The sequence below is a fragment of the Aethina tumida genome, chromosome 1 (genome assembly GCF_024364675.1).
Source record: "Aethina tumida isolate Nest 87 chromosome 1, icAetTumi1.1, whole genome shotgun sequence".
Lineage (NCBI taxonomy): Eukaryota > Metazoa > Arthropoda > Insecta > Coleoptera > Nitidulidae > Aethina > Aethina tumida.
Window position 1 is genome coordinate 38,321,131 of NC_065435.1, and position 25,503 is coordinate 38,346,633.

Here is a 25,503-nt window from a genome sequence, read left to right on the forward strand (position 1 = left end):
AAATATCAATTAAAACCTTAATAAGTTGACAACAAAGATACACAACATATTTGTCTCACACAAACAAATAAAAACTTTCGGTTAGTCCATTAATTAAAAGGGTAGAATATGGAATATTTTTTGTTGGACCCACTGTGCGAGGGTTGATGGCAACCTGTTCCGCGAAATATGAATATGAATAATATCGAAGAGGCGTCGTCAAGTGGCTAATATGAATTTTAAGGGTGTGTTCCGTCGAAACGTTTCATTAATAAATGTGTCAAACAGAAACAATCTAGATGCAAATTGCCTTTTAATGAAATTATGTCCCTCACATAAACACCAATAAATACGCTTTGAACTACATATTTTATTTATTATTAAACTTGTTCAATATTTCTAAGTAAATTTGATTAAATTTTTATTTACACATAAAACTACAGTTCCGCATAATTTATTAGGCAATCAAGTCATAATTATATATTCATAAAAATTAGCCTGATAATAATAAAGTAATTAACCTCGACGTACGACAGGATGCGTACTTGTATTGTGTCTGTATTATAATTTATCTATTTATTTAGGCAACTTAGTTTGCGGTATCGTCTTAGTTTTACCACTTTGGCAGGGAACAAGCACATTTTTATGTTTCGAAAACATTTTTATTAGAAGGGTGAAACTCGTTGCCTTTATAGGCCTTGTAAATTCGAATAGTTGGTAGTTGTTAAACAAACATGCATTTATAAAAGGGAAAAATATCGAACGAGTCCGAGGGCATTTGGAAAAACGGGCCCCCAATGGAAAGTCGAGAACTGAGCTGCGAAATTACCGTGAATGGATCTCTCGGCTATGACAGAAAACTTTCTAGGCAGACGACTTTTTAAACAGTTTTAACTTGCTGCTGCAACTTCTTTCTTATCGCGAATGTTGTTTCGGCAATCAAATCACGTTCCCGTTCTTGTTAACCTGGAACAACAAAGATGTTTGGCCAAACTAAATACATAAATTTGCGAAAATTAGTAACCGCCTTCATTCTTTATTCCGACCCCATTAATATTAATGTTAATTTAAATTTACGTTCCGTTTCCTTCGGTCTTTTTTTTTATTTATTATTGCTGATTGTATTGTGAGTTTTGTAATTTATTTAAAAAGCCAGAAAAAACAGCCCTTTCTTTATTGACACACGCGATCGAGATTGAATCAGTGCGAAACAGTGGCAGAAGTAAACACATTAAGTAACGGGAGCGTCGCGGCGCTAACGTCGTCGGCATCTTCAGCAGACGAGCATAATTTAAGACATTTTAATATTGAGTTTTATTGCCGTCTCGCGAGATGTATATCACGGGCGCGGAATTTTGACAGCACTAAACGATACTTGACTTTAACACAATAACCGGGTCCTCGCTTGTTTGACTTGTATTGTAACTTTATATTGAGTTTACAGCATTTCCGTCTCCTATTTGCTAAACTGACAGGCACCAGGCTGATTTTACATTTTTTCCCCCTTTCCCTCTCCCTCCCTTTCGGCTCGCGCGTATCCAGATGGATACCACCCCCCCCCCCTCTACAACCCCGCCGCCAGCTCCGTCTCCTGCTGGATATACTGCTGGCATATGAATACGACTGTTTGTGTTTTCCTTTTTCACTTGCTTTTTATAAGGCTGCGTTCGAATGTAATCGCCCGGGATTTCTCGCTAAATAACAATAAATTAGAACGAATTTCCCGGCTTATCTCTGAGGTTTCGCGAATTTGGTTAGATTTCATAAGCGGTGCCTTTATATCACGTTTTATTAGCACTACGGGTTGAACGGATGAATAGAAATTGGAAAGTTTGTTCAAGGAACCGCCGCACAAATACTAAACACTTTCTGCTGGGCTTTGTCGCCTAATAACTTCGACATTCTATGTCATTTGTTTAAGATAATCCAGATGGGGTGAAAAGTAACCTCCTTGGGAATGAAACAATTTTTTTTTTAATTTTTTTTCATTTTATTAAATGTAGTCCCCTTTCAGATCCATACACTTATTCCGGCGATTTTTTAACTTTTTGATCCCGTCCGAAAAGTAATTTTTCGGGAGGTCTACAAAATACTCCTCCACGAGCTGAATTTTTTATTGAGAAGCCACTTTTTGAGGTTTGAGAATATATAAAAGTCCAATTGGCACATTAAATTGTCGCTATTGAGTGCTGCCAAGAACAACATTTTTTTTCGCTTCATGTGAGGCCGTTTCGCAGCGATTTCGGCCTTCAACCGCTCCAATAATGCGCAGAGTTTGCCATGACAATCCCATCGGAGGGCTACAGACTTCATCGGCAATGGAGTTTCGGTCACCATGAAACTCTCAAAACCAACATTCCACGGTGTAATCTGAAGGAGCATTAGCCCCACAATATTTATCTTACTTTTCTTTTGTTTCCTTCCCCGTTTTGCCTCTCAAAAAATAATGTTTTATGAAAGAACGAAAATCACGATGCCAAACACGTAACTAAAAATCAGCTGTCAAACAAAACTAAAGGCTGTAACGCGCTGAAATTTGACACCTTGGCCTAAAAATGAATGGACTATAAGGCTTCATAACCTTTTTCGCGGTAGCAGCGCATTTTGGTGGTCAAGGAGATTACTTTTCACCCCACCTAGTAATCTAGATGTAGGGTAACAAATAACTGCTGAATTAGCTGTTATTCAGGCAAATTCAGTAAATATATGAGAATCCATAAAGTGTCACGTTCAAAGCCAATAAAAACGAGTAAAACACCCAATTTTATGTCGTTTTCCGTTTAGATTTATTTAACACTTCATACATGTATATTGTTTGGCGTTTGTGATTCGAGAACAGAACGTGAAACACGGTTTTATATTTAATAGCACTGAATTTTTCAAGTGATTTTTTTACTAACGTATATCGACTCAACAAGAATCAGTTGTGTCAATTATTTAACGTTTGTTTCGGTTATATTTTATAATGAAATATGAAATATTCCTCCATGTATTTATTCTGTGTATAACATTCTGATTTTATCGAAAAACGTGTGCCTGTGTGTGAACAACCAACCATAAATGAATATTAAATGATAATAATAAATTCTACATGAATATTTTAAATTTTTATCTATTACTATGTCGATGGACATATTATTTAATTAGTATTCGGTGCTGAATTATGTTTTATTGCTTTGTTGCTATTTGATCGTATAAAATTATCTAATTTGCTTTGTCGTCTATTAAAATGCAGATAAAATGAATGGGCTTTACTGAATATGTGTTATTCACATGATTTTTACGTAATAGTAATTTGAAAATGTTATTTGCAATTTTAATTTATTAAATTGGAATTATTGCAACACACATATAAAATCATACCAGTGGTAATTTAAAACTAAAGCCAAAAAAAGTAAAAATTATCTTATGACAATACAGCGAAATTTTAAGAACTAATATTTAAAAAATAGACAAACTTTTTTATCTTTAGTGCCATTGTACTGTAAAATGTTTTTAAATAATTTATTTTATCTATATCCGTAGACAACAACAGAAAACGTTGTCACCTTACGTCATTTAAAGTAGCTAAAAGTCTCTCTATAACTTGTCTCTCTTATCGCTTGTTTGGCTCATTTTTGTTACACCCTGTATAAGAATTAATTGTTGTGCTGTTACCAGCATTGCTTTGACAACTGCAAATAAATAACCGTTGATAATTTACGTGCGCAAGTGACTTAACATATGAAAGATTGAGTTTAACTTTTAATTTAACTTGTCATGCCATTTTGTTATGTTTTAATAAAACAACATTTTATGTTAGTAAAAATTCTGGTCAAAGTAGTCATTTCCACAATGACATAACGCGGTTAAAAATCAAATCAATTTCGAAACGCCAATCCCTTTAAAATTTTAAAAATTCATCGACGCTTAAACATTTAAAATCAGTGCAAGGTGCTATATCAAACATGAGCTGGGAAGATCCATGGGACGAGCTGTACAGGATCCTGTCCGAAGGAATTGACGTCAACTCCGACATGGGTGATGACGAAAATGACTGGGACGATTTGGAAATGGAAATCCGTCACCGCAATTCGGACCGCAACACCGACAGGAGCGAGGAGCAGACGCAAGGTGACGACACCACAGCCAGTCCCCATCACCAAATAGAAATACAAATAACGGACGCCAACGGAGACAACGTCGACGTTTCCGAAATGAGAGTCATCGATTGGGGCAGCGCCTGGCACCAGACGGTCACGGCGCCCGAACGCAGACTGCCGAGCCCCCAATCCCAACAACAGCCGGTCGCCAGAAGCACCGAGACCCCTTCGGGGGTCGATCCAAGACTGGTACTGCTCAACATATTCAAGGAGGAACAACGCAAATACCAAGCGGACAGCGACGATCCAAGGTTCTTACTCAAGAACGCGATCAAAGAGGAGGAACGCAAGTACGAGGAGGCCAGACCGGGCATCAGGGAAAAACAGCGCGAGATGGTGACTGCGTTTCTGGAGAAGGCCGTAAAAACGGAGACAAAGATAAGACGCGAGAAGTTCGCCGACAGCTGGAAGGCCGAAGAAAACGGACCGGAGGAGCCGATTTTTCCACGCAAACCGGAAACACCGATGGGGGCCCAATCTAAACAATCCACCAGCTGTGGAGACGGTTCTTCGACCAGCCAACCTGCTGGCGGCGCTTCTGTCCCCAACAATGCTTTCGGCGGTGCTAAGAGGAAGAACAGGAAATTGTAATTCATATTCATTAATTCACACTTTCAAATTTCTCATTTTCAATATTTTCAATGCAAAACGACTCATACACGATAATTTGATTGTTAATTTCGGATAATTATAGGATTTTATTGCCATTGATCGATACCCTGTTGCAAAAGTGCCTGAATAAAATTTGCTATTCACGTTTTATCATTTTTATGCTTGGTCTTGTCGTATGCGTTCGAAAAATAACCGAATAACGTCACATAAAGATAATATGTAGCAGAATTGAAAAGCATTTTTACGAACAGTCTCAATTTCGAGACTTTATGAATGCTTTAACAGTAAACTTAGTTAATGTCTCATCAGCTCTCCACTTTCCTCACAATGTTGTACAAAATTAAATCCATGTGAAGCGTCACAGGGCCCCATCCTTTAAGCTGCCCTGTGTGATGAAGGAAATCCTGTAGTTTACATTGTTTAGATTTTTAGAAGGAATTGCATCGTGAATGAATCTCACTAATATTTAGTATAATGTATCTCCTGGAAGAGCACATAAAGGGATGGGACGATAAGAATACCGAATCGGCCCCAGAAAGGTATCGGGCTTATAATGCTGGAAATCAGTAAAATTTGTTATTCTCAGCACTTTGTAAATCGATTGATCTAAATATCGAATATGTTTTGGGGTATGATGGTAGCTCTCTTTGTTTATAAGAATCATAAAAAAAAACGAGGTTATTTTATTGTTTTTCCTAGAAGCTACCATCACGCCTCAAAACATATACGGTAGTGCTGAGAATAACAATTTTTCTTGATTTTCAATATTTTTTGATTTATTCAGAAACGATAACAGATAAAGATCTGATCGATGTATTTTATGAGTACCAACATTTCCTGAAATAATGAGCCCGATACTTTTCTGAGGCCGATTCGGTATTCTTATCGTCCCATCCCCTTTATAGGATAAAGAAATGTTCTCTGCGATGAAAAATTAGAAATATTTTTTTCATTACTATAATTAGTAATTAATTATAAGCACATTTCATTAATTCAGTAATTATGTAAGGTATCAAAGTGAAATCCTTACAGAGAGAATTGAAACTAATTAAAAGATAAGGGGTTTAATTGAGTCACAGGGCGAGATTATTGCATTAATTGGTGTTATTGATTAAAATTGTGATGGAGTGTCCTTCAGCACAAACACATTATCATTTACATGCATCAAGCACATGTAAGACAATTAGAATTTCATGAAGATTGGAACGGTACAGATGCTGTGCGGTTACAGAGGAATTCTCGGCACGAGGATTTCAATAATTCTCATATGAATTCCTTACACCTAATGCACCGGGCTCGTCGATTGTATTCGGTTTTGCCACCCTCGAACAGCGCCCGTTTACACCCCCGTTTCTCCTATCTCAGCTACAAGCTACATCCTCCAAGATGATAATTCCTAATGTGAACACAGTTCGAATTAATTCCGACAAATCAAACCGAAATGTCGCGATAATCCCTTTGTAGACGTGTTCTCGCGAAAGCGAAGGCACGCCGCGGCATTACTTTCGAATTTGCCATTGCCATTGTCACGGAACACGGAATCACTGCTAATCTCGACTGGATGGAATTTACCTCCTTTCTTTCCTATAGATTAACAACAAGGGATTCATCACCGTCGCCCATTACAAATAGATTAACAGGTATACACCAGGTATAGTGCACCATACCATACTAGGGACCGAAAAAAACATGTCCTCGTTTTTGGATTGACCATAAAACGAGTGGAAAACCAACAACCTTAATCACCGATACTGTCGTAGTAAAGAAAAGTTTAATTAGACAATAAAAAGTGGCCCACGAAGTAAAACAAACCGAAACAATAAAATTGCCACTAGCCAACAACAAAGTAAAAGCGGGAAACTTCCACGTCTCGACCTATAATTAAAATAATATAAAACTTTTCCCTTGTACACCACAGCTCCATTCTCCTTATTCTCCTCACCAGAATCCAGGTTAGTTGCCGTGTCATTGCGAAGTTGCAGCATGCACTATAAAGATGTGTTATGCTGGTATTAAGAAAGTTTGTAATGCGCGATAAAAAGCGCTAAAAAACAGTGGCCTGGGGAAGTTTTAGAGGTAATATGACGGAAAATGTAAATAGTTACGGGCTGTAACGAGATTAGTGACATTGTATTACCCGGTTTAGTCCTAGACAACCGACACGCCATAGAGCCACGACGGGACGCTCACTAAAGCCATTGTGTACTAGTTTGTAACGAACACATCATATTTGATGTACGTTTACGTTTAAGTACTTGTACGCCAAATTAAAGCAACTCCGCCACAATTGGGTTTCAGAAAATTTTTTTTTTTTTTTGTGAAAAATAGAAAGATCACATACCGATAGGAAAGCCTTTGATCCTACTGAATTTTGAGAGAGACATCATCCATGACAGAGACAGTAAAGGATTCCCTTTACTGTTTTTGTCGTGCATAATACTATTTATAATTTATAAAATAAATTACTGAGTGTATGTTTTATCTAAAGTAATATATTTATTGTGTATTGTATTTAAACTTATAAATAATAAGTATAATGAAATATAATAATGTCACATATAAGCAGTAAAGCATACCCGAATACAGTAACATTGGCTCTGATTGTACTACGTGCTGAATAAGGGAATCATCGGGGTATTGTGTTAGTAAACATGAATGCATTGTTTAATTAATAAAAAATATAAATGTGTTCTTGAGTAGTTGGGAGAGACGAGGATAGTGAGATAGAAGGTGGAGTACAATCATGTAGAGGTTAGTACTCCTATTAAAATCAAAAGTAAATCGATATAACGTTAAATTGTAAGCCCTTTTGGATTCTACAATAAAATTAAATTGCCCAATTTCCGGAAAATTGTCAACTGGAGGAGCAGAGGTTTTTCTAACACTTTTTCAGCTTCAATATATTTTATAACCGTTCCAATGTCTGATAACCGAGACATTTTCCAATAGCTTCCATAACTGACTAAAGATCCAACACAGAGAAAGCTAAGAAACACCAATAATAATAATAATAATAAAAAATCATCCATACCAGCGGATATCCAAAAACAATCAGAAGAGCTTCCACCTCGCTTATATGGTCTGCCCAAAATACATAAGGATAATGTACCAATCTGACCCATCGTTAGTGCTCCTGAGTCACCAACATATAACTTATCTAAATATCTTACTAGATTGCTCCAACCTCATGTTAGAAACACCCCAACCTTTATTAAAGATTCCATTCATTTTGTTGAGATATTGAAAGGATTACATCTTGATGTAGAAGATAGACTGGTCAGTTTCGACGTAAGTTCCTGTCAGTGATTCCTTAAACATGATACCAAATATATTTCCTCCAGGTATAGTGGATCTTTTCCGTAGGTGCCTTACTGAAAGCTATTTCGTTTGGAACATCAAAATCTACGAACAGACTGAAGGGTTTGCAGTGGGTAGTTCACTTAGTCCATTGATCGCCAATTTCTTTATGGAAAAGTTTGAACAAAAAGTGATTGAGACTTACAAACACAAACCTTCTGTTTCGTGATATGGAAACATGAACAAGAAAAACTAGATCAGTTTCTAAAACACCTAAACTCATAACAATACCAAATTCACAATGGAATTGGAAAAGGAGAACCAAATACTTTTTTTGGATGTACTAGTAAAAAGAGTCGGTGAACATTTAAACCATAGAGTATACCGAAAACCTACACACACCGATCGGTATCTACATAAATGATATAACCATCATCCTAGTCAAAAACAAGAGGTCATCAAAATACTAACCGGACTAGTCAAAAGAATATGTGACACACGCCACCCCGCTGAAGAACAAGAACACTTGGAGTAAGACGTACAATGAGACCTCACACTAATAATAAAAATCCAACTATTGGTAAAACTTTTTTCCCATATACAATAAAGTTACCGACAGAATTGGAAAAATCTTATTGAAACATAACATCCATACTTTATACCAACAAGTATTTTAAAATACAATTATCAATTTTTAATTGTTTGTAATTAATTGAAATTTTATTAGTTTATTTAGTTTTTCGCATTAAATATCAACGTAATTAATAATAAATTTTTAAAATACATAAAAAAATCTCAATTACAACACTCGATTATTTATTTAATCGTGCCAAGGAGTATAGGGGAAGTAAATCTGCGAGTGGAAGGTGAAACGATTGAAATACGTATGTAGTTGTACAGAGGAGACCGTAGGTTGTTGTCGCGGCTTGGCTACCACCTCCGCGTGGGGCGGCGGTGGTGCGGGCCCGCTTCACTCAACTGTAAAACATAGATAAAATGGAGTTCTCCCCGACGAACTTGGCAGATAATTTAATAATAAAGACGAAATTACCGTCAGAAATACTTCTTCCCGGGACACATCACTGCATTATTGCGATAACGCGTTTCTGTTCGTTCGAGTAAATTCCCCCGTCGCGGCGTCGGTGACGAGAGGCGACTTCACACACTTTTATTTCACCTTTTCAGGTTGGAGGGCCCTCGCTTCCCCAAAAATCACATTGAATTTTATTGGTGCGAGTAAAGTTCGCTCGTAAATACGCCCCGACTTGATATGCCGTACGTTACGGTTATGGTGAAAAATTAATGGTATCAGTCTTACCGGTTTCCGGATAAGACGTTCATTAGAAACTGAAATAAAAGTTCAGTCGTTCCCGAGTCGGGATTAATAATCCCGGAGCTCTCGTAACCGAACTTAAATGAAAGCGTCCAATTTTCTATTCAATCTTTCAATCCGTTCCGAAATGTATCCAATTAACCTAAACGTTACGTAACCAATGATTAATATTTAATAACCGTTTCCTGTTCGTTGAAATTCCTATTAAAAACACTTACTTACAAACACAATACTTTATTAGCTGCGGCGGGGGGCAGGGCAAGCGAGGAGGAAGCTCTACAGTAAAAGAGGACAATCAAACGACAATGTAATTCGACGGATGCCGCCTCAAATAGAAAACAATAGTTTATTTTTAAATCGGTCATAAAATTTATAAAGAATTAAGGTTATCTCCCGAAACATAAACGAAACTTTATGCCCCTGGATGGCTACATCGCAAAATAATGACCCTAGGTAGAATTAATTAAAAGTTTTTTCTTAATGGCTGCAGCTTTGTTTATAACGTTTAAAACGGTCTCGAGCCCCTAAAATTTTTATCGAATTAAAGCCGAAATCGTCGGTTTCAAGTCGCTGTGACAGCGTACTCGTGACGGAGCCGTTGAACGCCGGAGAATTGGAAGTACGCTAAGTGCATCCATTATTTCTTTAATAAAGGCCACAAAGAATTCCCCATTTTTCATAAGAGGTCTTATAAAATTTCCCCCAAATAGACCAACACAACAATGTACCGGGTCTTATTTTTCAAACATTCCGCGGATAATTGCTTGCCGTTTGACCTGTCTGAGAGGCTCTACACCCAAAACGGGACCGCTAACTGCATTTATTACAATGCTTTGCATAAATTTCGTCATATCAAATTTAACTACGTACCTTGGTTTGGTGTTTTCCGATTGTCAACCCTGAAACAAACAATTTACTGTAGTATTAACCGAAAAGCAAGTCGGCAAATGTGTATTTTAATAAATTGTTTATGAACGCCTTCGGAAGAACATCGGGGGTGGGCGAAAGTGTGAGGAAGGGGAGTCGGCGGGCAGGCGGGTAGGCGGGTAGGCGGGTAGGCGGTTAGGCGGGTAGGCGCGGTGGTGTGAAGGTGGCATTCAAGCAGTAAATTTATTACGTTAGGTGGTGACAAGGGCTAAAGCACAGGGAAGACGTATCGCGATAAGAAAAATACAATGACCACGCCGCAAAATATACTCCGCCAACGTCTCGCTACCAAAATGAATAGGATTATTTTGTTAGAGGTGGCTTTCGCAACAACAGATTTATGCAGTCCACGGGAATATTATTTCATTTTATTGATACAACCATTGCCACTAATAAATTTGTTTCTGTACCTAGTCGAGTGAGTGAAAAATAAAAACAAATTAAATTTAAATAAATTTAAATACACGGCAGGAAAATAATGAGGAAAAACATACGGATAGCTAGCTAGCTAGCTAGCTAGCTAGCTAGCTACCTGTTGTACAAGCGTCCCGTATTTTGCCGTCTGATAAGATTATGCCAATTAACGATTCAAAACAAGCGAAAAATCAGGAAACATAATGAGGAACATTTTATCGGGGCTTTAAAACGTACATTTAATTAAAATTCCGCGTGTCATTTATATTCATAGTACACTGCGGATAAAATATTCCGCCTCGGGCGTCGAGAACCAACGTTGCCGGCAGAACGCATAAAAATTTGAACGGGAAGATAATTTAATGTGTTACAATTCAAGATTTTACATGCGAAATTTAAAAATCCCCCGCTCGTAACGCGATACGTGAAAAATCCGACGAGATAAATTCTTAGTCTCGACATTGGTGATTACCATACACTGGTGCCCATAATTGTAACAGCTTATTAAAATATATTAAAAATATGAGTTCTACTACTTCTAGTACTACTGTTGTTGTTGTTTTGTCCACTATGCAATTGCTTAGTTTCATTTTATTCTTTAATGAACTGTGTATATTTTTTATTTTCACTTGGACAAAATTATACAATAGCAATATTTCAGGGATGAGTGTCAACAATTTAGGCTCACCAAGTTTGGGAGAAACAAGTACATAATCCAGTCATCATCGTATTCAAAATTAGGTGAATATCTTGGAAATCAAGATATCCAGCTTTAATCTCGTATAAATTTATATTTTGTGAATTTTGAGACAAGTTTTGGGATATCAAAATATAAGTTTATACAAGTTTATAGCTAGGTATTTCGATTTTCGAAGAGAACTCCCTATAATAACTGGACTAATTCAGTCATCTTAGTCAAAATTAGGTGAATATCTTGAAAATCGAGACACCCACCTATAAACTCGTGTAAACTTATATTTTGTGAATTTTGAGACAAGTTTTGGGATGTCAAAGTAGAAGTTTATACGAGTTTATAGCTGGATATCTCGATTTCCAAGATATTCACTTAATTTTGACTAAGATGACTGAACTAGTTCAGTTATTATAGGGATTTCTCTTCGAAGATGGATATACCTAGCTATAAATTCGTATAAACTTAAACTTTGAGATCCCAAAACTTATCTCAAAATTCACAAAATATAAGTTTACACGAGTATATAGCTGGTAGATTTATTCACGGTTCTACAAAAGTTCTGGCAAAATATGGATCCAAATATTATTGACAATCTGTTGTTTTCCATGAAAAGAATGTGTTTGGAAGTTATTCATAATAATGGGAATTTTACTATATATTAGTGTAGAATTAATTAAAATACTAATTACAAATTTGCTCTACTTTCTGCCAATACTGTATATGTACATGTCTAGCACAATTCAATAAATAACAAAATGTAACATTTTATAGAATATTATAATATATATTAGTTTTTAAAACAGACTATAAAACAAGATTAGTACCTAAATTAAGTAAGTAATATATAACATTTTAAAAAGTTGCTATAATAAATTTTTATTATATACTACTGTATATTTAATTATATACAATAATTTGAGGAATTTCCAAGAAGAGTGTACGCCGCTGTTTGGCTGTTCAGTTCTTGCACGTTATAATGGAACAGTTCAAACTATTTGTTCGTCGGTTTCGGTTTCGGTAAGTAAGACGCGGCAAAACAAAACATTGTCGGAATCTTAGCTCCGGGCCCGGACCATTGTTCAAGACACTCCGGAGGTGCACCGAAACACAGAAGGACACATCATTAATTTCGCACAAGCCTCTTGTCCGTGCTCTTCGATAAATTGTTTTACAGTTTGCGCAAAACGTACGAACGGCCGGCCGGAACTTGCTCTAACGATTTTGGTGAGTAACCAACCCGAGTGTAACTCTTGTTGTTGAATGCAAAAAAAAAAAGGAAAATCTTTTGATGTGCAAATTCGGTCAAAGAGGCGTCTCTAATTCGCCGCGTAAATTTGAAAAATATTTCAGCTCCGGCCTCGTAATTGTCGTTAAACGGCGCGCCGCGACGCCCCGACAGAATGGATGTTAATTACAGAAACAGAACTTTTTTTTACCTTCACATTAATTTAACTTTTAAATTAAACCTTTATGCAATTCTTAGTCATTTATTTAGCCGAAAAGAACCGACTGCCCAACTAGCAAACACCATTAAAAGCGTTATTTTTTCGGAAAATGGGAAGTAATTAAGTTGCTTTCAGAAATAAAGCAATCTTTAACGAGAACCATTTTTACTTATTATAATTCACAAGTTAAATTGAGATTTTAATGGCTTTTAAGCTGAATTAATTTTTGCTAAATCGATACGGTTCGCTTGGATATCGAGGCGGCATCACGTAATGGAACTCTGTTAGGACCAATGGTCATTGACCAACTTACTTCAAATTAAAAGCCTTCCACACGTACTGAAAATTTATCCGCTAAACTACTGTAAAAAAACTCCCTTTCTGTCTTGCATTATTAAATTTTTCCCTCTTAAATTAACTTTTTAACTCTTAAAACAACTTCAATGTTCATTATTTAAATTTTTACTCGGGCTATTAATTTAATATATTAAATTGAGAGTCTAGTCAAGGAACAAGTTTAGTGTCAAAACTTTTTGATACCTAGATCAAAGTAATTAAATACTCGACTCGGTTAGGACTATGCAAAATAAAATTTGTCACAGGATAGCATAAAATTTATATTTAGTGAGACTTAAAGTAACTAGTCGTAAAACTCGAAAATTTTCAACTCTAATAGAAACTTTACGTTATATTACCAAACTTTCCAAGATACCTGATTTAATTGAGTTGTAAAATTGAGATTTTTATTTTTAAATGTTGTGTATATCATTGCCGGAAAATATATTGCTCAAGCTAACAAGAACAACAACAACAACAACAATTTGAAGCTTATTTTCTTTTTATCCCCTTCTTTATTATTACTAAACGTTTCGTTGGCCGTAGCACTGTAGCAGTGGCAGTGGCTGTGGCAGTGGCCGTGGCAGTGGCCGTGGCAGTGGCAGGTAGACGAACTGAAAGTAACAAAATTGATCTGATCCACCCGTGGCCACGTGACAAAATAAGCGAACTGCCACTGATTCGATCGGTTCAACACAATAATTCCCGACCACAGAGACTAACGTTACAATCCACACACTTGTCATTGCAATACACAGCTATTTGGATATCCAAACAATGTGGGAGCGCATTCAAAACTATTTCGCTTGATTTTCCAGCCTCACAATTGGCCCGCCATATTTCGAGTGAGCAATTATTAGAGTTTACTTGGTTATTGAGTATGCTTGGATTATGTTCCCGCGCCATAATGGTCTCGTTCATTGAATCGGACACTAAGATTTACGCTATTGTCTTGTTATTGCCACAATTATTGCCATATAATGTTTGGATGTTGGGTATCGGGTATATAATAATGGTCCTAATTATTCAAATGTACTAAAAATATGTACTAAATGTACTATTTAAATGGTTTAAATGGATCCCAGCAAATGTAATATTTATTCGGCCCCACTAAACTTCAAAAGAAACAAGTAAAGACTGTCCATATTATATCACTTCAATGCTTCTTTTTTTCTGTTCAAGTTGATTCCGTGTTTGTGGACTCTAAGAATGATTAGGGAAGCAATTGAAATCCATAAACACGGAAAAAGCTTCAACAGAAAAGAAGAAGCATTGAAGCTTGATAAAATATGGACACCAGTGCTCAAAAACACCAAAATCACTAAGCAGACCTTTGGAGATGTCGACAAATAAACCAGAACAACTATAGATACTGTACAGTACGTTTCAATATTGAAATCATTTTTGAGTCATGCACAATTAATAAATAAGCAAGAAGTAATCAGTTAAAATGAGTTTAAAAACCACCCCGTATATGGATATGGACCATATTAATTAATTACTGTCTTTCATAACTCAAACAAATTGTTCATTCGGGTTACCTGCTTAATTACGATCCGAAATGACGTTATTTCGACATTTCAATTGCATTATTATAATTAATTTAAGTGATGAACCAGTTTAACAATGCATTATAATAAATGAATGGCCTTTGTCAACTCGACTGTATATTCTGCGAATTGGCATCGCATAAACAAATTCGATACTCCATAACGATTCATCAAAGTCTGAATATAAAATATCCGATCGGGCCGGAGTTCAATCTCCATCGAATTGTGTGTGCTTTTATGAAGTGTGACTGACCAAGTAGAAAATTTTCAAGATTTTTACGTCGATAGAAAAACGAGCCACTTTCACCGTTACAAACTCTCCTTTCTACTACGAATTTACTTTATTTTACTTTATTTTTTATGGCCAAGTGGCGAAGAATCCAACGGAATTTTGTCCGTTGACCTGTTTAGAGGAAATTATGCACGATACATATTCATAATGGACTGATTGATCACTGCATATTGATTCTGTAGTGGTTTGTGTTTGAATTTAAGTCCCCCTGTCTTTGACGTCATATATTCAATTCGGCAAATAGTCGAGAGTCGCGGGGTTGTCATTGGTTTGACCAACACCGCGACTGATTAGTGAGAAGGAGAAACGCAATCTTCTCTATTTATTATCGCGAGTAGTTTCTCAATTCCGAGTAAATTATAATAGAGGAAAAAACCTGACCGAGGTTCAGCGATCACGAACAGACGGAAGAGAATCTGAACGAAGGAGATGATGGCACGCCTTTTGCATTGAGACAAACATAAAGGAGCCAGAGTCGCGTAAACGATTCGGAGTTGGGTGGTGCACGGGAACATTCCGAACTGACTACAAACAGAAAATGCAATAGGAAACGTCATTTCCCTTGGCGGGGACGCACTTTGTATGGAGCGACGTCTCGTTTTGTTTTAATCATTTTTTTTTTTTTTTCCTGCGCGATAAATAAATATATATATATATATATATATATATATATATATATATATATACGAAACCGTTCGGGAGACGGGGTCAATTTAGATGTCAGTTTAATAAAGGACGTGATCCATGAATTTCTGTCAATTTGTGCGACGGCAAAATTCTTTTATATTTGCTCGAGGGTTAAGTGAACGTGTTTAACAGTCTGGCAATAGTTCAAAATAAGCAGATGGCGAAGTTAAAAAGACAATTGTGAATAACCGCGCCTTGCCAAGACATCCATCACACGAACCAACTGTTGGACTTTTGTTCCCTACCCAAAACTATTTTTTTAATTAAATTATACGTATGATAAAAAAACGGGTGATAAGCAAACTCGTGTAAATATTGTTTTATTTTTGGCCATGTTTCAAAAAATATATCGTACTTGCCGGCACGGTTTTTTTTTTTCACGCCCGCACTGAAAGTATAAATTGCTCTTAATATCGCTCACAAAAATTCATTGTAACATTTCGACGGGGCGAGTTTGAGCGCCTGAAAAATAAATAATCCGGTCTGTTTTCTGTCCCGTCTGCTATCGAATGAAAAAAGTCCATAAATATCGGGCTTCATTAGACAGCCTCACTACAATGCAAATAATCTTCACGCGAAATTTATGGCACGGCATGAGACATAAATTGCGAAACTAAATAAAAACGAATCGATGCAAAGCGAAAGGACTATAACTGTCCGACCTCACTTCGACTCTACGACAAAAATATATATCACATATTGTTTTTTTTTTACTAACGAAAATTACGCAATGAAAAGCGGCAAAAAATTACGTGTTTCGATTTTGTGTGGGTCACTGAACTTGAACTGAATACTGGCTGAAATCGTTGACGTTCCATTCAAGTTTGTTTAGTTGACGTTTACCACCACATTTCTGTCAGTTTAATTTATCTTATACACATTAAATTTTTACCACGTTCCAGATTAGATTTTACAATCTAATTATGCCCGATGCTTATGCAGGAGGAGCCGGCTACCGCCACAACGAGTTTGAGGACGCGCTCTATCCAAGATTCGAACTGCACCATCGGGAAGTACAGCGAGGAGGATTCTTTTCAAATTGTAATTATTTTTGATAACCCATACGAAAAACTAATTGTAGTTTTATTTTTTAGTTAAATGGTTTTGTAAATTTACTTTGCGTTACTTTGAAAAATATTTAATAATCGCCGTGTCGCTGGTTGTAACGAAATTTGTTGTGATGCCCGCTTATAGAGAAGTGAAGCTTTGGCTGACACCGAAACCAGTTGGATGGGTCGAATGGCTATTCAAACAAAGTATTGAGGTCAGTTGATATGTGATATTTATACTGAGTGTTTATCCGAAAACTATCTGTCTATTGTAGTTTATACAATGTGTACAATCTTATATATAAATTTTCTATGTCACTCAGTGTTGGACTTAATTAATTAAAATTTTTTTTTCTAAAAAAGCCTTTGTGGTCAAAATTTTTCCGATAGATTATGAAACACACTAATGGATGGATGGAAACATTCCCTTACCTTTATATATTACTTGATTTCGATGAATAATAATAACTCAAATATTAATTAAGATATGCAATGGTGACTGACCAACGCAATAGTACTCCCTTATTGATTAATGTTAATTAAGAAAAAAGGATTAAGAAAATTAAAATATTTTATAATTAATATTTATTAATTATTTTATAATTAATTTATGATTAATTTATTGAATTATTGATGATTATTAGTATCTTTTAAGTAATTTTGAACAGCACACACACACACACACAGGACACATGCTTCGGATCATTGTCACGCATGAAAATCTACAGTATTGGCAGAAAGTAGAGCAACTTTAAAAATATTCAACTTGCTTTGGCCCTGTGTATGCAAATCTAATATAATATATACCAATTATGAACACACTGTATAGAAAAATATCGGTGAATATTTCTTGTATTAAAAATGATTTTGTTAACTACTATTCAAAAAAACTGGCAAAAAGTAGATCAACTTTTTACTAAATCACTAATCACTAATCTCTACAAAATCGACAATAATTTTTTGTTTTACAGTATACACCAAAGTAAACTGAAGAACAGACGAGCCAGAGTTGAGTTTACCAGGTCCCTTTTACACTGGACTTTAAATGATTGGAAATGAGCGAACTGGAGTGATGAAATCAAGTTTAGTCTGGTTATCAGTGATGTATATGAGTTATATGTAAGGCGACTTATTCATGAAAAATATAACCCAAAGTTTAACATACTCACTGTTAAACAAGGCGACAGGTCGGTAATGGTATGGGGCTGCCTTTCTGGATTTTGAATGGGTCCTCTCCTTTGAATAAAGAGTATCATGGAAGCGCATTTCAAAATATTTGAAGCAATGACTTTTAAGGGAAAAAATTAATGTTATGAACTGGTCATGTCAATTTCCCGATTTAAACTCCACTGAAAACTTATGGGAGATATTGAACAACAAAATAAGACACAAAGAGTATAGTAATCAGCAAGATTTATTCACGGCGCTGCAGGAGGCTTGGCAAAATATGGATCTAAATATTATTGACTTTGCATGAAAAAACGGTGTTTGGAAGTTATTAATAATAATGGGAATTTTACAATATATTAGTGTAGAATTAATTAAAATACTAATTACAAATTATTTCTAGTAATAAAACTTTAAATAGCATAAATTTCTCTACTTTTTGCCAGTCCAAAACACTATGTAATTATTAATTTATAAAGGGAAGTTAATTTTCAATATACATAATAACCAGGACAAAAATTATTTAAATTTTAAAAAAGTTTCTCTATTTTCTGCCTTGTCGTCGTCAGCAATATTTAGATCTTGATTTTTTTGTCTAAACTTTGTTCTCACTGAAAGTTCATTCAATAAAAAATATAAATCCTATTAAAAATAAATTGCAAAATATTTTTTAAATTTTGAACTATTTCTCTGGTCATCACTGTATACCGTTGCTCTACTTTCTGCCAATACTATATGTAACTAGTAAATTATCGTTTTTAAAATAATATTGTAAAACATTTTTCGGGAGCATCTTAGGCTTTAAATTTTGTCCTTTATAAGAAATGTTATAAACTAAGAAAATCAGTAAAAAATTAGAATTTCATAAGAAAATTATACATTTCTTATAAAGGACAAAATTTAAAAAATATTTTACTCATTTTACCACAATTTTAATGAATAATAACGTACCTTTTTCTATTAGAAAATTATAATTTGGGAGATATTTTAATCAATGATAATAGAAAAAGTACGTCATTATTCATTAAAATTGTGGTAATATGAGTCACACTATACGTATATCTAATTGACTGATCTGTTTCAGATTTCGTGCTTCTCAAGATGCTAAAAAGAATGAAGAACATATAACATATATATGTCAGTGATAATATTAAATAAATGTATGAAATTTATTAGACCGGTGCATTCCGTATAAATTTGTTTGTTGTTTGTATGAAGTTGAAGTTGTAGCACTATAAATGCTCCCTAGTTTGATCACAACACACAAAAAGCCACGTTCTTCTCCAGTAGTTCGTTTATCACAGCGTTGACAAACAATAACAATTGAAGGTGGCGCGAGAGCAGAAAAGAGCCGAGCGCTCCAGAGAATACCGAACAAATCCACGTGCCCACACACAACGGTGCCGGGGAGAACGAGACGGAGAGACACATAGAACACAATACAACTCCGTATCGACAATTCACCCTCCGAATAATTAATTTATTGCGAGGGTAGTCCTTTGAGTACAATTTGATGGCATTTAGTGGCTTGATTAAGGCCAGAAGGGCTTGTCGTGAATATAATATCGCATGCCGCCGTAGACAGGCCGAACAGTTACTTGTGCGCCCATAAGGGCCACTTGTTTGACCGCTAATCGAACGAAAACACCGTACTAAATTTAATTGGATTCTGAGCTTGTGCCCGGAAAGGTGCCCGCCCGCACTTCCGCACTTCCGCACTTCCGCACATCTCAAACCTATAAAAAGCCAAAAAATAAATAAATGAGTGATCGATCGCTGAAATGTTGTGGCATCGAATGGCGAAATGCAAAACAGGCCGAATCATTGGACAGGCCGATGAAATACGCGATAGCCTCAATGAGATGTAGATTACTAACTGAATTTCCTTCCTTCCCATAGGCCTTGGCGGCACGTCAACACGCCATGCCGACCCGTGCTATATTTATTACGTCTGTGCATTTATTAAAAGCCCCTTGATTGGTCCACTCGATATATCTGTGGGGACTCGAAATGCAGTCAAACAGTACAATCATTATTGATGTGCCCGTTTTGACCGTGTTCTCTGTTTATTGTACGACCCAACCGAGACGTCATACTCCATTCTACGTGTATGTGTCTTCCTTGTTAAACGCTTAAATGTTTAAACGATTAAATTACTAATGATTTTTCAAGTCATTTATTTATTTCAAATCAAATATCTACATTTCAAGGTGATTCCATTAATACAGATACGTATGATCCTCGCAAATTAAAAGGCCCAACTGTTCTAGAAACTGAAAGGTCAAAATTCTTATGAGAACTCTTTATTTTATATATATATATATATATATATATATATATATATATATATATAACAATGTGTTTATTACCTTTTGCCAAAGAAATTTGGTACAACTGAATACTCCCATACCGCAGCTATGTCCTATGACAAATATGGCACTGAAAGCAAAGCATTCACAAAACATTCGCACTAATAAAGACATGTTTTGGTTGCACAATTCCACTCTTAATTATGAAGTACTTCAATTAAATGTCAATAAGTGATGTGAATTCAATTCATCTGTCATCCTAAATTATCACTAAAGGTTGGTATTCACAATTTTTTTGTAACAAGACTAAAAACTGTTTAATTGTCTCTATATAGATTTTCTTAAAATTAATCTTTTTTAAATTTTGTCCCACGTCAAGCCATCGAAGTACGTCGTACGTCGTAGGTTAAAATTTTACTGATTCGATTTGTGTGCCAGTATTGTATAGAATTTGAATCAAATTTGAATTATTGTATATTGTTGGAAATATTCTCTACCATAAGGACTTACAGTATTAGTCATCATTATAACAACTAAATTTTGAGCAGACAAAGCAAATGAAATCTGATTAATAATCGATTACTTATGGTTTCTTAATTAATTTATCTACTTATTTAATTTCTTTTCTTATTACTCTTTCTTATTTGTTAATCAAACACCAAATTTCAAAAAACCATTGTTTTGCAGAGGAAGAGGGTAAGAATGAAACCTTGAATCGTCCCCCCTTTATATTTGAATGTTTGTTTAGTTTATTACATTGGTTAAAGTAGTAACATTGTTGGAAATATTCTATACCAAAAGGATTTACAGCATCATTATAATAACAAAATTTTAAATATTGTGGCCATAACTATTTTACTTAATGTGAACTCTTAAAAATAATATTAACTTACTAATATTGTTTCATACTTTATGAATAGAAACAAATTATTGTTTAACATATACATGAACTGTCTCACAGATCTTAAACTAAAACTAAATTTTGAACAGTTAATTTAATTTAAGTTGATGATATAATGGATTATTTTTTGACATTCCAATTGTAATTTTATCGATTTTTGTTTTCAAACTGTTTCTTTCAATTTTTTATTAATACAGAAACCAAATTTCTAGAAATCACTGTTTTGCAGAGAAAGAGAGAAAAAATGAAACCCTGAATCGTCCCTCGTTTTCGAGATCATTATTTTATACAGTCCCAGTCACATAAATTAAAATCTGTTTACATAAATCTGGTACATTGTCATCACTGGATTTAATTAAACCACATTTCAATTTATTCGCTTAATTGAGTTCTGTCATCCAGTATGAACTTAGTTGGAAAAAAGGTTGACAAAGTAATCGACTGAACACCTTAAACACCAGTTGTATCACTTTAATATAACTATTAATCAACCCTCCGCTCAAATCGTTAATAAGGAGAGTCGGCAAATAAGGCTTTAGTTAATTTTATTCATTAGACAATTTTTTCGACGTCTGGCATTTTAATATTTGACGGAAAGCATAGAAAGCAGGCCATTTTGAGGCTTGTCGTGTTGGCTAATAATATTGTAATTAAATTCATGGAACAATACGACTTCTTTTTATTGACAGCAGCAGGTCGCTGAAATATAAATAAGATAATAAGAAAGAAGATAAGAACAATCCGTTTTCGTGTTGTGTCGTGTGATTGTGAGATCCACCTTGATCTGGGTTAGGTTGTAACCAATTTCAACAATTAATTATATCACATTTGTAAAATAAATTCCCTTTGTTATAATAAATGATAAAGGATGACCCAGGGCCATGACAAACACAGTGCTTCGGAGATTTATAATTACATTCATAACGAATAAAATGATTCGGGAGGGTAGCCTATTGATAAATACCCACACTAAGGGAGTTACCCGGGGAATCGCTTTTCATAATTCCCATGAATTAGGAAATTCCTTTGCTCCGTCCTCTCGCCCTTCGACGGATCAGCACTTTCTTGCACAATAATCTCTTTGCATGCTCCCGTCCGTTTTACAAAAGATCAAAACTGATCAAAAATAAATCGAAAACCCTTTCAGAATTTCGGCATTTTAATTAAATATTCAGGAGGAGGGCCGGTTTCTTTATGCTTTCCACTTCGATTAATAGTCTGGCGTTCACGTTCACTTATAAAATTAAAAATTTGCGGCGGTGCCTACACAAAAATTCCATTAGGTGGGAATAAATAAGAGGATCGACGTCTCGAATAATTGTTTAATTATTATTGATGCCGCATCGGCGGACGTGGCCTTTTTTTCAATTATTTTCGCCAAGTATGAAAATACGATTTATTTACTCTGAACTACGCACGTATCCCGTATTAAATAACCCCGAAAAAAATCCAGATCTCGAACATCCCCCCATTTGGGTTAAGCAGATGCATGTATTTATACGGGACCTACTACTAAACAGAAAGTATTCCAATCATAAAAACGTAGAAATCAAAGTAAAGTTTACTTAACGGGAATCGTTTGATTGAATTTGACGGAATGCTTCGTTTTGCCGGATTTCAAAGTGGAGCGATGCTGAAAACTCGCAGTGCCAATCGATTTTCATTGCCTCGGATATATTTTGCCGGCAATCATTTCACTTATACGTTACACATATCGCCTGAATTGCCCTGGATATTACACTATTTGATTTATTTTGCTTATATGTTTAACATACAGGAATCAAGAATACGTACCGGGATTTCATCTGCATCTTTCAATTATGTTAGATATTCGACCGTTCACATCCACTACCAATACAACTTACCAACTACACTACCGTACACTCGACTTGTTCCTGTTTAATTAAAACGATACGAAGACTAGACAAATACAAAAGGGGCCTCGTTTTTTCGGTCGCTTATCAATTTGTGTTGCGCGTCACTCATTTCCATTCCGTCATTCCATGCTCATTTTGACGTATTACTTTTGTAATAAGTTATCCGAACGCGGGACGGTCAACACAAAAGAAACAATACGGCCGACTCGTCATGTTTTAATTCGATATCGCCGACTTCCATCCCGCACAAAAAATAATAAAAAAAAGAAAAAAAAAAAAACATAAAGGCGCGACGGATGAAATGTAATGGAAAGACAAATTTCCACGATGACATTTCCATACGGCGCGCAACGTTTCAAAGGTTTCAACATGGACCGTGAGTGATGAGTGACCACGCGTCACAGCACAAAAAGGTGATGCTCTCCTTTTTACTGGCTTGTTTCGTTGCGAACGGTGTTTTAAACTCGCCCGATTCCGCCGAATTATTTCGGAATGCTAAATTATATCCGAAGGGAATTCCCATGTGGTTCACTAATTTTTTTTGTTTTTTATTTTATTTAGAATTTTCCCTGTTTTTTCAAACATTGCTTGTTCATTAACCAGTTAATTACGAATTGGGATTTTATATAAACAATGAAAAAATATTGCAAATTTACTGCTAAAAAACGATTTGTTAAAGTTAATTCCGATTAGCTATGTGTGATTTATAAAGGCAAATTCTGATAATGTTTCTGATGTGGATATATTTATGGTAACCAATTTTTTAAAAATGATCAATCATTTTTAATATTATATGCACAGATGATTGCAAATATGCATTAAAATTACTGATGTGGACCCATCGTAGACATGAAGATCTAACACCTACGAAAGTTGCCTCTGCTACTCCAGTTGACAATTTCTAGGATAATAGTACATTTTTATAAGAAGTGATTCAATTTGCATAAAAATCAACAAATAAATTCTCAAATTGGGCAATTAAATTTTGATGTAGAATCCAAAAAAGCCTATATTACTGCATCAAAGTTTTATGAAGCTGCTGATTGTAAAACTGATAATGATTCACAAGTTCAACAAATAATTGGTGCGAGTAAAGTTCATGAGGCAAGTGTTATGACATGAGGGAAATAATTAGAAAAAGACGTAAGTCGAAGTAATCGAAGTTCTTGAGAGAGAATTAAGAGTACAAATTACGCGTCCGGAGATTTATCTTGTACCTAGTCATCTAGTTCTTGCAGCCTCTCCTGATGGAATGTCTGCTAATGCGATTATTGAAGTAAAATGTCCCTCCAGTCGAAAATCATTGGACACTTTTTTACCAAGAGGTAAAGTAAGCTTACAGATGTTAATGACTGCTAAAAAAGATTTATATTAAAAAATTAAAATATGATGATACATACACAAGCTTTCATTAAAATAAGTTTAGTATTTTGGTAAAAAAATATATTTCCAAAACTATTAAAATCTATACAAACTTAAGCATACAGTAATCTTATTAATTATTATTCATTATATTTAATTATTATATTTCATTATGATTATTATTTAAGTTACCAATAGAATGAAGAATAAATATATTACTTTAGATAAAACATACATTCAGTAAAAAATGAATTTCTCAAACACCCAATTGCCCTAAACCGTTTTTCTCAGATAAAATCCATATGTGTTCATAATTCTTACCCTTAAAAAATGAAACTTGTGACTAGCAGATACAATAAGAGTTACATTGATCGTTGTATCATTCTCAGTTGAATATTTCCAGTCGGATGTGTAATAAAGATTGCTTAAAACAATCTTCTTACAGTTTTTTCCAAATAAATCTCAGAATTTCTTCGTATAAATCATTGCAAAGGAAGCCACGGACTATTTCAGATTTATCGTTCATTTCACAAGGAGATAAGCATTTTTCACATTCCCCTTTTATTAATGGTCCAGATCATTGTATAAATTCGCGATTTAAGCTACTCATATTGATAAATTTTACGATTTTCCTTTTCACTAGTGTTCTGTTTTTAGTTTTCCGCCCTTTCCATATTTAATCCACTCAACACTCCGAGTTGCATTTGTTTTCCCGTTGGCTCAACCAAGTTTCCAGTCGGGTTGCGAATAAAAAGAAAACGACCCACTTAAAGAGGAGACTCCGGAACGATATATTTTATTTTACATTTGGTACTTTATAATGTTTTTGTTTCCCTCTTATGATATTAAATTTAATTCTCTTCTTTCCCCTATACTTCTACTTGGAATTTATTACGCCACTTCTAAGATTTCCTTTCTACCTACCTTCCACCATGAACTTTATCGTCCTTTCTTATGGTAAAGTACATTTTTGACAGATATTTTTCAATATTGTCTTAAATTACTATCAACAAGTTAAACAGAAACAAATTATAAACGAAACACGTTTGAAAAGGGCAAAAAATCTCTAATGAACAGCCTCAATAAATAAGCTTTTTTGTGTTTGTCGCATCGCATTTTAAAGAGGCGCA

General features: G+C 35.0%; 1 protein-coding gene and 1 long non-coding RNA gene across 2 annotated transcripts; one reads left to right on the top strand and one right to left on the bottom strand.

The window, feature by feature from the left end:
- The first annotated feature begins 5,207 nt into the window (after positions 1–5,207).
- LOC109600129 (uncharacterized) lies at positions 5,208–19,096 on the top strand. The gene is made up of 5 exons (XM_049967101.1): positions 5,208–5,272; positions 13,726–13,784; positions 16,651–16,749; positions 16,803–16,972; positions 19,009–19,096. The coding sequence occupies exons 1-5, from the start codon at positions 5,208–5,210 to the stop codon at positions 19,030–19,032; spliced, it is 417 nt and encodes a 138-aa protein (XP_049823058.1). The 3' UTR covers positions 19,033–19,096.
- Positions 19,097–20,086: 990 nt separating this feature from the next.
- LOC126264237 (uncharacterized) lies at positions 20,087–20,455 on the bottom strand. The gene is made up of 2 exons (XR_007546999.1): positions 20,294–20,455; positions 20,087–20,197 (listed from the first exon to the last, which is right to left on the bottom strand). It is a non-coding gene; the product is annotated as an uncharacterized LOC126264237 (long non-coding RNA).
- Between the last annotated feature and the right edge of the window lie 5,048 nt (positions 20,456–25,503).

Excerpts from the sequence above, each read along its gene's own strand:
- LOC109600129 (XM_049967101.1), top strand. The coding sequence starts at position 5,208 with ATGTATCTCCTGGAAGAGCACATAAAGGGATGGGACGATAAGAATACC. Across the intron at positions 16,750-16,802 it reads AGGAGGATTCTTTTCAAATT|TTAAATGGTTTTGTAAATTT; the intron begins GTAATTATTTTT and ends TTTATTTTTTAG. Across the intron at positions 16,973-19,008 it reads TATTCAAACAAAGTATTGAG|ATTTCGTGCTTCTCAAGATG; the intron begins GTCAGTTGATAT and ends GATCTGTTTCAG.